The sequence below is a fragment of the Hippopotamus amphibius genome, chromosome 2, assembly GCF_030028045.1.
Source record: "Hippopotamus amphibius kiboko isolate mHipAmp2 chromosome 2, mHipAmp2.hap2, whole genome shotgun sequence".
NCBI classification, from domain to species: Eukaryota; Metazoa; Chordata; class Mammalia; order Artiodactyla; family Hippopotamidae; genus Hippopotamus; species Hippopotamus amphibius.
The window spans coordinates 149266435-149280897 of record NC_080187.1 but is presented as its reverse complement, the minus strand read 5'-3'; the positions used below and the strand labels follow the sequence as shown (position 1 = coordinate 149280897).

Sequence of the window (14463 nt, the reverse complement as noted above, 5' to 3'; positions counted from 1 at the left end):
GTATTAACATGATAGATTTCAAACCTTTAACAGTCCCATGGACTTTCATCATGAATTGAAGTTGGGGAATGTTTTCTTACGGTGTCCATTGCTACCAAAGGCACACTTGTCTCTGTGTCCCTCTCTTTAAAGGAAGGCACTTTCCCATTTCTTTTTTAAGATTAAAAAAAGAGATAAGAGACTTCCTTGGTGGCACAGTGGTTAAGAATCTGCCTGCCAGTACAGGGGACACAGGTTCGATCCCTGGTCTGGGAAGATCCCACATACCGCGGAGCAACTAAGCCTGTGCGCCACAACTACTAAAGCCCGTGCACCTAGAGCCTGTGCAACAAGAGAAGCCACTGCAATGAGAAGCTTGCACACAGCAATGAACACTAGTCCCTGCTTGCTGCAGCTAGAGAAAGCCCGCATGCATCAGTGAAGACCCAAGGCAACCAAAAATTTAAAAATAAATATTTTTTTTAAAAATAGAGATGAGTCCTGATCATTATTTTGGTTGGTGGTTTATTTTCTTTTACCTCCTTTACATATAGAATCAGAGGGTGGCATTTAACCTCAGACACATCCTCTAGGCTGTAGAGAGTATCCTAACCCATGTGTCATGGAGCTGTCACTAAATAGACTTTTAATTGAATAGAATTGGACTTTTGCATTCTTAGAAGAAGTCACTTTAAAAAGTAAATATAAGAGGAAAGTAGATTCCTAACAGAATTCCTAATCTGTGAAACTGATTCTTGCCCCAGGGGCTCAGACCTTGGCAAATGACATGGCTGATGAGATTTTGCAGTCTTCCTGAGATGTCTTGAGGTGGTTGGCAACTTCCTGAGTTGTTAAGAAGGCTCTATGACAGCTGTTGTAGATCTTTGGAATGTGTGATGGATGTCAGAGCTCTGTACCGTCTCCATAGCCTCATGCCTGTTCTTTAATAATCTTGCCAAGCCTCAGTTCCCTCCTTGGTTTAACAGAGATGGTCCTACCTCTTTCACTGTGTCTCACTGAAGATGAAATGAGGTTTTGTACGTAATGTGTGAAGCACCTGGCTGTGGTCAATGTTAAGTAAATGTTAGCCATGACTTTTAACAAAATGGTCCCTATGGGTAGTGTCGATCCAATCCTTTTGTAACTTTGGCTAGGATCAGATACGGAGAGTCAGCAGTAAGGGGGTCCCTGGCAGGAGGCCAGACTGGACAGAGGGTCCCCTCTCTTGATGTGTTCATAGGTGAAATGATGGTTACGTCCATCAGAGAAGTCGCCTACACACTCAGCCCAATAAGGCTTACAGTCTTCTCAATTCCTCTTTGGGAAATGCTTTCAGAGTCTGCAGCACATTCTCTGGGAGATCCTCAAATATTCATCCTTTGTGGGTAGATTTGATTTTTGTAAACAGTGAGAAATCATTCAGAATCCTATCTAGGCATTACGTTAAGTTTTCAAGCTAAATAGTACAGTTTTTATTTTAAAATGAGGTATTCATTTTTATGAAATGAGGTTTCTGAGGATCTTGTTAATCAATGCTGAAGGTGGCTCACACAGAAAGTCCTGAAAACTTGAGAGGCTGTGGAGTCAGTGCGCAGCTTTCAAAACAGACATTCATTCTGGTATATTAAGATCTAGCTTGTTTATTTTTTTAAAAATCCTCTCTCCAAAATATGAATGTATCAGAAATATTAGTTACTGGATTTTTAGTCCGATGACGTTTAGGAATTCTGTTTTTAATAAAGTAACAAAAACACAATGGCTAAATGCAGTGTGGTATTCTCAGTTGGATCTTGGAAAAGAAAAGGGACTTCAGTGGAAAAACTCGTGAAATCCAAATAAAGTCTGGAGTTTGGTAACGTACCAATGCTGGTTTTTTGGTTTTGACAAATGTACTCTGGCCATGCACGGGGTTGGCCTTATAGGAAAGGGGTTAAAGGTGGATAGGAACTTTGTGTGATCTTTGTACCTTTCCTGTAAATCCAGAATTATTGCAAAATGCAAAGTTAATTTTTAAAAAAATGAACTATTAGAAAAGGAAGAGAGGGCTTCCTAGGTGGCGCAGTGGTTCAGAATCCGCCTGACAATGCAGAGGTCACGGGTTCGATCCCAACTCCAGGAAGATCCCACATGCCACGGAGCAACTAAGCCCGTGTGCCAAAAAAAAAAAAAAAAAAAAAAAAAAGAAAAGGAAGAGAAAAAATCCTCCAAAGCACTTGCCTTCCTTGACTGTGAATGCTGACTTGGTCACATTAAGTGTGATGTATGTTATCCATGAGCATAACTAAAGGAGTCCTTTTCCTCCCCCTCCCCCTTTCCTGTCTTGCAGCATCGACAAGATCTCTAAAGTCACCTCTCCCGTGCTGGTCATTCACGGTACAGAGGACGAGGTCATCGACTTCTCCCATGGCCTGGCCATGTACGAGCGCTGTCCCCGGGCGGTGGAGCCCCTCTGGGTCGAAGGGGCCGGGCACAATGACATAGAGCTTTATGCACAATACCTAGAAAGACTAAAACAGTTCATATCTCACGAACTTCCTAATTCCTGAAGAAGACGACTTGATTTTACCTCATCTACTGTGAACACAAGAGTCCTCCGTTTTGCACATGCTTTAACTGGATAGCTGTCCTGACATGATAACCACAAGGAAGTGCCCAGCTTTTTGGGTGTCCTAATCAAAGAGCTGAGGACATCTCAGTCTTTCGTATCTAGAGGTTCTACTAACTCACACATCATGTTAAATGGAACAGTTGTCATTTCCAGCTTCATTGCCTTGCAGAATGGGAATGAGAGCTGGGTGGGGGGACCGTTTTCTCGTGCTGTGTAAAAAGGATGCTCACACCCCTTTCTCTACCGTACCCACCACATAGGATTCATTTATGCAGGACTCAACCTCTCTCCACCTGTGTTCTCAGTATTTGACCTGCAGCTCTCTTTCAGCCACTGGATTCATGGGTTCAATCCATTTGTGAAGCTATGGTAGTGTAACTGGAAATCATTGTGATGAAAATTCCTTCTTTCATTTTTGTTAACATGCTGATTTTTCCTCCCCCCAGAAATCAATTAAAGGGTAATTTACTGGAACTGTTGGAAACAGCTTCATCAACTGGAACCATATAAATATAACTGGAATATCCTTAAACAAAAGGAAACTGGGGTTTTTTTTAAGTGTAAATTTATTACTAGTCCACAGAGTTTTAATATTTTGATCATCTGGTTGGTCTAACAAAGAACCTAGCCGACTTTCCTTCTGTAAAGTCCTCCTTGTAGGCTTTTTTAAAGTACTGTACATATTTGCAATTACATTGTGCATAGATTCTTAATGGGTAGTTTTCTTTTGTCAGGCTACAACAACGAACTGCAAATTCCTTGTTTGTAATGTAAATGATTGAATACATTTTGTTAATATGTTTTTATTCCTATGTTTTGCTATTAAAAAATTTTATAACATTTCCAAGACAAAAAAATTACAAGTTTATGCTTTGAAAAATTTATGTAATTAAAATTTCACTAAACTAATCTTTTTAGTTTAGGAGTTATTTGGGTTTTGACACTGGAGTTGCGCCAATAAGCATCAGAAGTGTAAGATGCTTAAAATTGCTACACTACTCGTATTGGTTGGGGGTTTGGGTTTGAGGGTTCTTTGGTTTTATTAAAGAAAAAAATTTTTTTTTCCAAATTTAAAAGCCTTAAATGTACTGTAAGCCTCAGACTGTTGTACAGCTGGATTGCGGTTGATTGCCAGTTTGTGTACTGTTGCTTGGATGATACAGCGGTTGGTCATGGAATAAAGGATGCATGGATCAGAATCTGTGGGCTATGCAGTTTTTTCCTTCATCTCTCCATCAAAGAAAACATTCTGTCTGAATTTAAGAAGAAACCCTTGGGGCTTACTAATGTCACTACCTTTCTCAAAGTGTATGTTTTTAACTTTTTATTTTATATTGGAGTATAGTTGATTAATAATGTTGTGATAATTTCAGGTGTACAGCAAAATGATTCAGTTATATATGTATCTATTCTTTTTCAAATTCTTTTCCCATTTAGGTTGCTCATAATATTGAGCAGAGTTCTCTGTGCTATACCGTAGGTCTCAAGGTGTATGTTTTTGTTCTGTAAAAGACAGTAGATTACTTTTGGAGAAGCCAAGATGTAAAGCCTGTAGCAGGAAAGTACAGATGGAATCCAAATAGAGAATGTGGCAGATTCTGGCTATGAAACAAGACTGATAAGGGCCACAGGAGGGAGAACAGGCCTGTTTCTTTTAAAAACCTGAGCTGAGTCTTTTCAGTCCTTTGATCACTACCCAGGAAAAGAGCAACTGAGGGATGCTTGTTTTCAATTCTCAGAACACCCTCTCTGGGCACCCAGGAAGAGAAATGGTGGGGGAGGGGAGGCGTAAGGATGCAGGCTGGGCTCCCATGCATGTGTCCCAGCACCTTGCAGGCTGCCTCCTGGTCTTAGATCAGTACCTATAATGGGGGGCCTTGGAAGGGTGGGGCCCCGCTCACCTAGGGGGTCATCAGCACAGTTGCAGAGGTGATAGTGTCCCAGAGGTCCAGGAGACCTAGAATGGAAACAAGCACATCCAATAGCCTGCCACTGGGGTGTGAGGAAGCTCTAGATTTCCGGAGACCTGATTTCTGGTCCCATTTGTCTGCTGCGTGCATATTCTGTACCCAGTTCCCCCCTTTTTTCCCTCCTGAACTATTTAGTAATCTTACTTTTGTCTGCCACATTTCAGCAGTGTTAATGGAAATGATAATAAGATTGACAATTACAGAAGCTAAGGTGGCAAAGCCCTTTCAGCTCATTGTTTTTATAACTTTATGTAGGTGATTTATATCCACTGGAAGCAGCTTGTGTTTTCTGACTCCTGACTCTCCCCAAAGCCAGGGAGGGGGTTTTGTCTACCCTTTTCCAGAGTTTGATGTGGTGACAGCCTTTCTCTGAGGATGGCATGTGTGATGACAGTGAGAATCCCAAGAGAGACCCCATTCATGACAGTTACAGATTAGTACTGAACCTGAAAGATCTGGTCACTTCTGTTTTCTGCTGTAACATGGACTTTGGATAAGGACCAACTCTCCTAATGGAAAAAAAAAAAAAAAAAGCAGAAACAAACTAGCACTGGGACTTCCTAGGTGGTACAGCAGTTAAGAATCTGCCTGCCAATGCTGGGGACACGTTTGAGCTCTGCTCTGGGAAGATAACCACATGCCTCGGAGCAACTAAGCCCGTGCACCACAACTACTGAGCCTGCACTCTAGAGCCCGCCAGCCACAACTGTTGAGCCCGTGTGCTGCAGGTACTGAAGCCTGCACATCTTAGAGCCCATGCTCCAAACGAGAGAAGCTACCGCAATGAGGAGCCCACGTACAGCAATGAAGAGTAGCCCCCACTAGCCACAACTAGAGAAAGCCTGTGTGCAGCAACGAAGACCCAACACAGCCAATAAATAAATAAATAAATTTATTAAAAAAAACCAAAAACTAGCACTGCTAAATAAAATGGAAATATCTTAGCTACATGAACTGGTAAGAAAATAAAGACTATGCAGGGCAAATACCAAGTAAAGATGAGAGGAGCTTCGAAGCCACTTTTCTCTTGGAGGGAATTTGCTGGACTAGGTTAACTGAGCATTGGTTTTCCAGTCTGGTGGAGCTAAGGGGACAGTAAACAAACCCTAGTGCACCCTCCATGTGGGGAGACTAATTGGAAACTGCCCTTTTTAGGGGAAAATCATATGATCATCTCAATAGACACAGACAAAACATTTGATGGAATTCAATGCCCATTCATGGTTAAAAAACAAAACTCATATCAAACTAGGGCTAGAAAGAAACTTTATGAACAGAGAGATTATCTCAAAAGAAACTAAAAACCCAAGCTTTATACTGAGTGGTAAAACAATGGAAGCATTATTCCATTCTAGATTGGGAATTAGCCATAGTACCTACCATTCTCACTCCTGCTCAAAAATACACAAAGCCCCTAGCAAATACAGTAGAGTCAAAGAAATGAAAAAGGTATAAGAAATAAAAAAGGTATAAGACATGAATGAATATATTCTAAAGCCGGGTTATTGTGGCTGCACAACTCACTAAATTTACAAAAAATCATTCAAATGTGTACTTAAAAGGGGTAGATTTTACGATATGTAGATTATATCATAATAAAATTTTTTTAAAGAAATTAAAAATAAAGCTCAGATTATGATGTCTAGGTAAAACACCTGAAAGTATCTACAAATTATTAGATGTAATAAGAATTTAGTTAGGTTGCTGGACACAAAAATCAATATATAAAAACCAATCATTTCTATAAATCAGTTAAAAATGTTTTAAATTCAATTAAAAACAGATACCATTTACAATAGCTTTTAAAAATATTGAGTAACGGAATAATCTAACACATGTTAGACATGTTCTGGTGAAAATCAAAACTTTTTTGAAGGACATTAAAGAAAACCTAAATTAATGAGGGCTATACCATGTTAATGGATAAGAAGTTCATTTTTTTTAGTATATTCTTCCCAAATAGACCTATAGGGTTAATATGATTCCACTAAAAGTCCCAACAGGGTTTTTTTGTGGAAATTGACAAGGTGATCCTAAAATTTGTATGAGAGAACAAAGGGCCAAGAATAGCCAGGGCAATTGAAGATAAAAAAGATGCAGAGTGCTTTACCAGATAGAAGAATTCCAGATGGGAAGTCTTAAGGCTGAAAAGGCTCAGTTCTTTTCCAGAGTCTAAAATGCCTTTCATGACCCTGACTCTAGCCCCAGCATCTGCTTCAGTATTCTATACTCACCTGACCATAGTCATTTCATTACTGCTTGAAACCACAAAGGAATACGTTTCTAGGTTTGATTTACTAAAAATATAAAACTTTTATAGTAAAAAAAATAACATAACCTAGTGACAAACTGGGGGAGGGACATTATAAAGCATATGACATATAATATAAAAATATGTTTAATAATCAAATGATGAGGCATTTTATCAAAGAGCACAGGATGTGAAGAGACTATCATGAGATTATTGTCCATAATAATCACATATAGATTCAACTTGATATATATATATCAAATATATATACATTTAAATAGTGAAATGCCATTTTAAATTATAAAGTTGGTACAAATATTTGTTTATTTTTTAATACATTTATTTATTTATTTATTTATTTATTTATTTATTGGCTGCGTTGGGTCTTCATTGCTGCACGTGGGCTTTCTCTAGTTGCGGCAAGCAGGGGCTACTCTTCGTTGCAGTGCACAGTCTTCTCATTGCAGTGGCTTCTCTTGTTGTGGAGCACAGGCTCTAGGCACATGGGCTTCAGTGGTTGTGACACATGGGCTCAACAGTTGTGGCTCTCGGGCTCTAGAGTGCAGGCTCAGTAGCTGTGTCACACGGGCTTACTTGCTCCGTGGCATGTGGGAATCTTCCCAGAGCAGGGATTGAATCTGTGTCTCCTGCATTGGCAGGTGGATTCTTAACCACTGCTCCACCAGGGAAGTCCCCAAATATTTATTTGAAAAGGTTGCTCATATTTTATTTGAAGAGATTATTGCCCAAAATAATCACTTACAGATAATCAAATAATCTAATAGATATATTTTTAAAATACACTTAAATAATTAAATGCCATTTAAAATTATAAGTTGCGGGCTTCCTAGGTGGTGCAGTGGTTAAGAATCCGCCTGCCAATGCAGAGGTCATGGGTTCGATCCCAGCTCCAGGAAGATCCCACATGCCGGGGAGCAACCAAGCCCGTGTGCCAAAAAGAAAAAAAAAAAAAATTATAAGTTGCTATAAATATTTGAATTATAATACCCATTGGTGGTAAAGATTTGGATAAATAGGTACTTTACAATTACACTGCTAATTTTACACACCAAATTGGTACAAACGTTGTAAAGCATACTTTGAATCAGAAGCCTAATCTAGCTAGTTGTCTTCTAGGAAATTATCCTTAGGAAATAATCAAGATGACATGGGCTTATATGGGATAATCACTGCTACACTGTTAGTAAAAGTGAAAACTTGGAAACAATCTAAGTTTCCAGCAACAGGGGTTTTGTTTTTATTATGTCCATACAATGCATTATTCTGTAACCATCATAAACGATGCTATAGAACAATATTTAGTGGCATGACAAAATTATCAAAGCACAACGTTATATGGTAAAACTGATTACTAAATAGCTCCTGTGTGTGATTCCTCTCTTCACCCCTCCACACGTTCAAACTTGGACAAAGAGCTGGATATGCACCAAAATGCTAATGGATGGACATCTCTGTTGTTGAGGTTTAATTATATTATCAATAAATCTTTATATAGAAGAAAGCCCAAACCCATCCTTCAGAATTCATGTGAAATGGTTATAAAACATGTCATCAGTAAGATCTTTTTTACAGTAATTTGTTCTGGAATCCCATTGGATGGTACTGTCTTAGTTCCCAAGAAAATGCTGCTTTAACTAGAAAGAACAAGTCATCCTGAGTAGATCTCATCCCCTTGTGTGTGAGGGTTAGTAAGCCAGTAGATGAAGTTCATATAAATATCACATCCTATGCCAACCAGCGCCGATGCCTCCTCTTCCCTGAGGTCTTTCTACCAGGATTTCTGCAGAGAAGACACAGTCATGCCTGCAGGAGCTTGCACAGAGCTTGCCCAGGCAGAGGGCCTGGGACGCAGACCTTGGAACAAGGAGGCCTGGCCCTATTTCTTTGCAGCCAGAGGAAAATATATGCAACATAAAATTCACCATTTTAACCAATTTTAGGTGTACAGTTCAGTAGCATTAAGTACATTCACATTGCTGTGTAACCATCACCACCATCCATCCCCAGAAATTTTTCATCTTCCCAGACTGAAACCCTGTACTATTAAACACTAACTCCCATTTCCCCTCCCCTGGGCCCTGGAAACCACCATTCCACTTTCTGTCTCTGTGAATTTGTCCACTCTAAGTACCTCATAGAAGTGGAATCAGACAGTATTTGTCCTTTTGTGACTAGCTTATCTCACTTAATAGAATGTTGTCAAGGTTCATTCATGTTGTAACATTTAATTCCCTTCTTTTCAAGGCTGAATAATTTTCTATTGTATGCATATACCACATTTTGTTTATTCACTCATCCGTGGGTGGACATTTGGGTTGTTTCCACCTTTGGGCTATTGTGAACAATGCTGCTATGAATGTGTGTGTGTGTGTGTGTGTGTGTGTGTGTGTGTATATGTTGGAGACCCTGCTTTCAATTCTTTTGGGTGTGTACACAAAGGTGGAATTTCTGGATTGTATGGTAATTCTATTTTTACTTTTTGGAGAAAACACCAAAATTGTAATACTTGATCTGCAATTCTTAACAGGAGTTTTGGGCTCTGTGGCCCCTTTGAGATGTCTGTACCAATGGGCATTTTTCTGGGGAGAACATCCACAATTTCAGCAGATTCTCAAAGGTATCAGTGATTCTGAAGGATTAAAATCACTGAACTAGAGAGTAATGTCTACAGCTTCTTTTAAAACCAATATTTTTGAATTCCAGGAACTGTGAATACAAAGTTTGGAGAGGTTAAGGAGCTTGAATGTATTCTGCAGGCAAGCCTAGGGAGGGAAGGGCATGGGATGGTCAGAGCTCTCTGAATAAGGAAGGTGTCTCTGGATGTGCGGGAGTCGGGTGCAGAAGCACTTACAGACCCAGAAGAGGCTGAGACCATTGCAAGAATCTTAGAGACAGCAGGTCTGGCTGTGAGTTTTTTTGCCATGGTTAACAGTGTGATCTTGGGCACTTCTCTTAAGTGTTCTGAGCCTGCTCTTCGTCTCTAAAATGGTAGTAATCCCCACCACAGTCACGGTAGGGTCAGGTGAAATTCTTTTTTTAAAAAATATTTATTTTTGCTGCGCCAGGTCTTCATTGTGGCATCTGGGATCTAGGTCCCCAACAAGGGATCGAACCTGGGCCCCATGCATGGGAGCGTGGAGTCCTAGCCACTGGACCACCAGGGACGTCCCAGGATGAGATGAAATTCTCTAGGTAGAAATGCTTTGTAAGGGGTAATGGGGTCTTGGACCCACTCATTAAATGGATGGCTGAGTTTGGGTTTAGAACAAAACAGAAAACACGTTGAAATCTCTAGTTTAAACAGTCTACCCTGTTGTAGCTTAATCATTACTCTGCTGCTAAATGATTTACCATTTGGCTGGTCCCAGCTTGTTGACACCTGGCTCTGTCTGGCTCTGTCTGCGTGAGGGTGAGAGGGCCTAGGGCCTTCCAGACATGCACAGATACTCTCTCCTATTTCAATGCCCTTCAGATCTCCCTTCCCTGAACTTCCACATGCCTCTTAGAGGGGCCTGGGAGGTACATGTAGATCCCGAGCCCGTTGAGAACTTTATAAGATGGGACCTGGAGTGGGCCAGTATCTCTGAGATAAAAAAGATCCAGGTGGGTAGAGCAGTGGGTCCTCTTGACTCAGTCTTAGCAAAGGCAGAGAGAACCAGCTAGGAGGAGAGCAGCAGAGGAGGTCTGGGGAAGGGTGAGGCCTTGAAGAAGAGGGCTCAGAGGAATGGGTACAAAAGATGCCCTCTTAAAACATTTTTTAGAATTTAAAATTTTATACAAAAGAGTGGATAAAACCTATTTTTATAGTTTAAGGGGAAAAAATGAACACCCATATTTCCACTATTGAACCTAAGAAATAGAATATTATCAGGACCTTAGAAACTCACTTTTCCCCCCATTTTCCTCCAATCACATGCCTTTTCCTTCCACACCGCACAGAGTAACCACTATCCTGAATTTCCTATTAGTCATTCCCCTGCTTTTCTTTATAGTAAGAATGTGTGTGTGTGTGTGTGTGTGTGTGTGTGTGTGTGTGTGTGTGTGTAACCTACTATTGGTAAACATTTTGGTTATCTTCCATATTTTAGCTATTAAAGATGTTTTTGTATTTCTCATAATATAAGAGATGTCTCATTGCCACTTCTTTTTAAGTATTTATTTATTTATTTATTGGCTGCATCGGGTCTTAGTTGTGGCACATGGGATCTTTGTTGAGGCCTGCAGGATCTTTTGTTGTGGTGTGAGGGCTTCTCTATAGTTGTGGCGTGCAGGTGTTTTCTCTTCTCTAGTTGTGGCACACAGATTCCAGAGCACATAGGCTCTGTTGTTTGCAGCAGGCAGGCTCTCTAGTTGAGGTGGTCGAGCTCAGTAGTTACAGGGCACGGGCTTAGTTGCCCTGTAGCATGTGGGATCTTAGTTCCAAGGGGACCAGGGATTGAACCTGTGCCCCCTGCATTGGAAAGCGGATTCTTTATCACTGGACCACCAGGAAAGTCCCTGGTTGCTGCTTCTTAACCCGCTGTTACACGCTGAAATTACTGAGAAGCTTTTTTAAACACTGATGCCCGGGTCTCACCCTCAGAGATTACAGTTTAGGTGGTCTGCATGCCACCTTGGCATCTGGACTTTTAAAAGCTCCCCAGGGGCCTCCCGTGGGCATCTAAATGCAGATCTTGACTCAGTAGGCTCAGGATGGGGCGCTGGATTCTGCATTTCTAAGAGGCTCCCAGGCGGTGGTGTTTGCACAGCCCCATTTTGAGTTGGGGATCTGTCTGTTCAGCTTCACTAGGTAATGCCAAGTCATTTCCAAAGTAAGACACCAGTTTCCCTCCCATCAACATTGGATAGATGTTCTAGTCATTCACACTTTTTTTTTCAGCCGCGCTGCATGACACGTAGGATCTTAGTTCCCCGACCAGAGATCGAACCTCCACCCCCTGAGGTGGAAGCTCCAAGTCTTGACCACTGGACCACGAGAGAAGTCCCTAGTCATTCACACTTTACATCCTCTGAACTTTGTGAATTTTTGCCTAAACAGTGGATGTGAAATATTACATCCCTGATTATGCATGGGAATAAGCAACTTTTCAAAAACACATGGGCCATTTGTAAGTTCTTTCATGTAGAACGTCTGTGCATGACTCTGGCCCACTTTTCTGATAGAGTTCTCGGTTTTTTAAGTGATTATATATTCTTGATATTCAACATAATCCTTTATTTTCACGTGTCGCAAATATATTCTAGTTTTTTCCTCCCCTTTTTATTTTCTTCATGGCATTTCTCAGAGCAGATATTCTCAGTTTTACCTGGGGAAACCTTAATGGGTTTTTGCTTGATTATTACTTTAATAAGTAGACTCACAATACATTAAACTTTTTTTCAAAACCACAAAAAGAAATCAATAAATACCATCAATTCTAATAACACCAAATATCTAGATGGCCTCAGTATTAAGCTCCTTATACATAAATCATACTTACTATATCCCTAATGTAGTAAAACACATTCTGGTGGCAGTGGGACAACAGGCAGTAATCCGATAAATGTGTAATATACCAAGTGTTACCAGGTGCTCCGAGGGAAAGTCAAGTAGAGCGGTCCATCAGCTTACTTGTTCCTGACCTCCAATCTAAGTCTTGTCAGATAACCACACAGATATTTGTATTCCTACAGAAGCTAAGAAAGGTTTTTTGTTTTTTGTTTTCCAGCTGAGCAATTATCTTATACTCTTTGTATGTGCACAGAACATAGCCGTTGAGTAAATTAAGATATGGCCGGTGATTCCCTTCCTAGCAGGGAGAAAGAACCCAGTTCTGTTAATTCATTAGGTCTTGTTTCCATGGGGGTGGGGGTGGGGGAACCTATGAGGAATTTAAAATAAATGATTTTAGATCAAGTGTCAGAAATTGTTTTCTATAGAATGTCAGAGAGTAAATATTTTTGGTTTTGTGGACAATATGGTCTCCATACTCAAACTCTGCCACAGTTGCACTAAAGCAACCATAGACAGTGTGTAAAGGAAGGGATGTGCCTGTTCCAAGAAAACCTGATTTATAAAACAGGTGGTGGTGGGACTTCCCTGGTGGCGCAGTGATTAAGAATCTGCCTGCCAATGCAGGGGACACAGGTTCGATCCCTGGTCTGGGAAGATCCCACATGCCGTGAAGCAACTAAGCCCATGTGCCACAACTACTGAGCCTGCGAGCCTAGAGCCTGTGCTCTGCAACAAAAGAAGCCACCACACTGAGAAGCCTGTACACCACAACAAAGAGTAGGCCCCCTCCCCACAACTAGAGAAAGCCCCATGCAGCAACAAAGACCCAACGCAGCCAAAAAAACCAAAACAAACAGGCGGTGGGCCAGATTTGGCTCATGGACTGTAGTTTGCCAATCTTTGCCTTACAAATTCTTCTTTTGATATTGTTTATTGCTTGTGTTTTATTCCAGAAATAACACAGGCTTATGGGGGGGAAATTCAAACAATACAGGAATATTTAAAGTAAAAAGATGAGAGGCTCTTGCTTCTCTCTCCTACTTTATTAATCTCACTCATCAGAGATGACCCAGCTGACAGACCAGAAGGAAGCTTGGGACTCCCACACGGAGCCACGCCAGTACCTTCAGGCTCTCAGCGTAACCTAAGGAAGATGTACATAAAGGGCAGATGATGTAACTGGGCAGTGCTTCGTCCTCTGCACTGCCTGCTGTCACTTTAAAGATGACTCTGTTCTTTTCAGTGCAACACACAGGTGGGCTTTTCTTTAAAAACAAGGCCACTTAGTGTCTAATTAGCAGTCAACAGAAAAAAAAATATATAACAGGCATTCTTTTAATCGAATCATTCATCAAGCTGACTGATACACAGAATTCCTTCCCTCCTTCCTCCCTTCCCCTCCGTTCCTCCCTTCCTCCCTTCTTCCTTCCTTCCTTCCTTCCTTCCTTCCTTCCTTCCTTCCTTCCTTCCTTCCTTCCTTCCTCTCTTCCTTCCATCTTTCCTTCCACCAATGTTTACGAGCCCAAACACCTGGTTCTGGAGATGCAGCAGTGAACAGACAAAGCCCCTATCCTCTTGCAGCTTATATGCCAGGAGGGGAAACAGACAGGTGAACAAATGAAAAAAAAATCAAATCATAATATTTGTTCTAAAGGAAACAAGAAATAAGCTGAGAACGTGATTAAGGGGATTGAATCTTTAGGCCTTTGAGAGGATTAGGACCCAGCAGTTCAGCATACATCTGTGGAGTCCCTCTACCTGAGCTTGAATCTCAGCTCCTGCAGCTACTCCCTGTGTGTCACCGGGATGCAATGTGACCTCTCTGTGCCTCAGTTTCCTCACCTGTAAAATAAACTTGACTTAGCACTTATCTCACAATACTCAGGTGAGGATTGTGTGAGCCTAGAACATACTGAGCTCTCAATAAAAATACTACCTATTCTCACATTATGGTCTCTAATGAAAGGATTTTCCACATGCACCCATTAGTAGAAGCCTCTTGGGAAGATGTGAGTAAATGCGAGCATTTATTCAATACGTGCCAAGTCTTTATTCACACTCGGCTCCTTATCACGCAGAGCAACGGCTTTCGTGTATAAATAGTATCCCTTGGGATTTTTTTCTTTAATAAGAATTTTCT

General features: G+C 40.9%; 1 protein-coding gene across 2 annotated transcripts in view; it reads left to right on the top strand.

The window, feature by feature from the left end:
* The window catches only part of ABHD17C (abhydrolase domain containing 17C, depalmitoylase), a 57227-nt gene extending 53445 nt beyond the window's left edge, over positions 1–3782 (top strand). Inside the window, exon 3 of one of the 2 annotated variants that reach the window (XM_057720182.1) lies at positions 2306–3782. In XM_057720182.1, coding sequence (XP_057576165.1) covers positions 2306–2525 — 220 coding nt within the window. In that variant the 3' untranslated portion in view covers positions 2526–3782. Of the gene's footprint in view, positions 1–160; positions 654–2305 lie in introns of those variants that run through there. The other variant, XM_057720184.1, reaches the window with a different exon arrangement.
* Positions 3783–14463: the final 10681 nt, after the last annotated feature.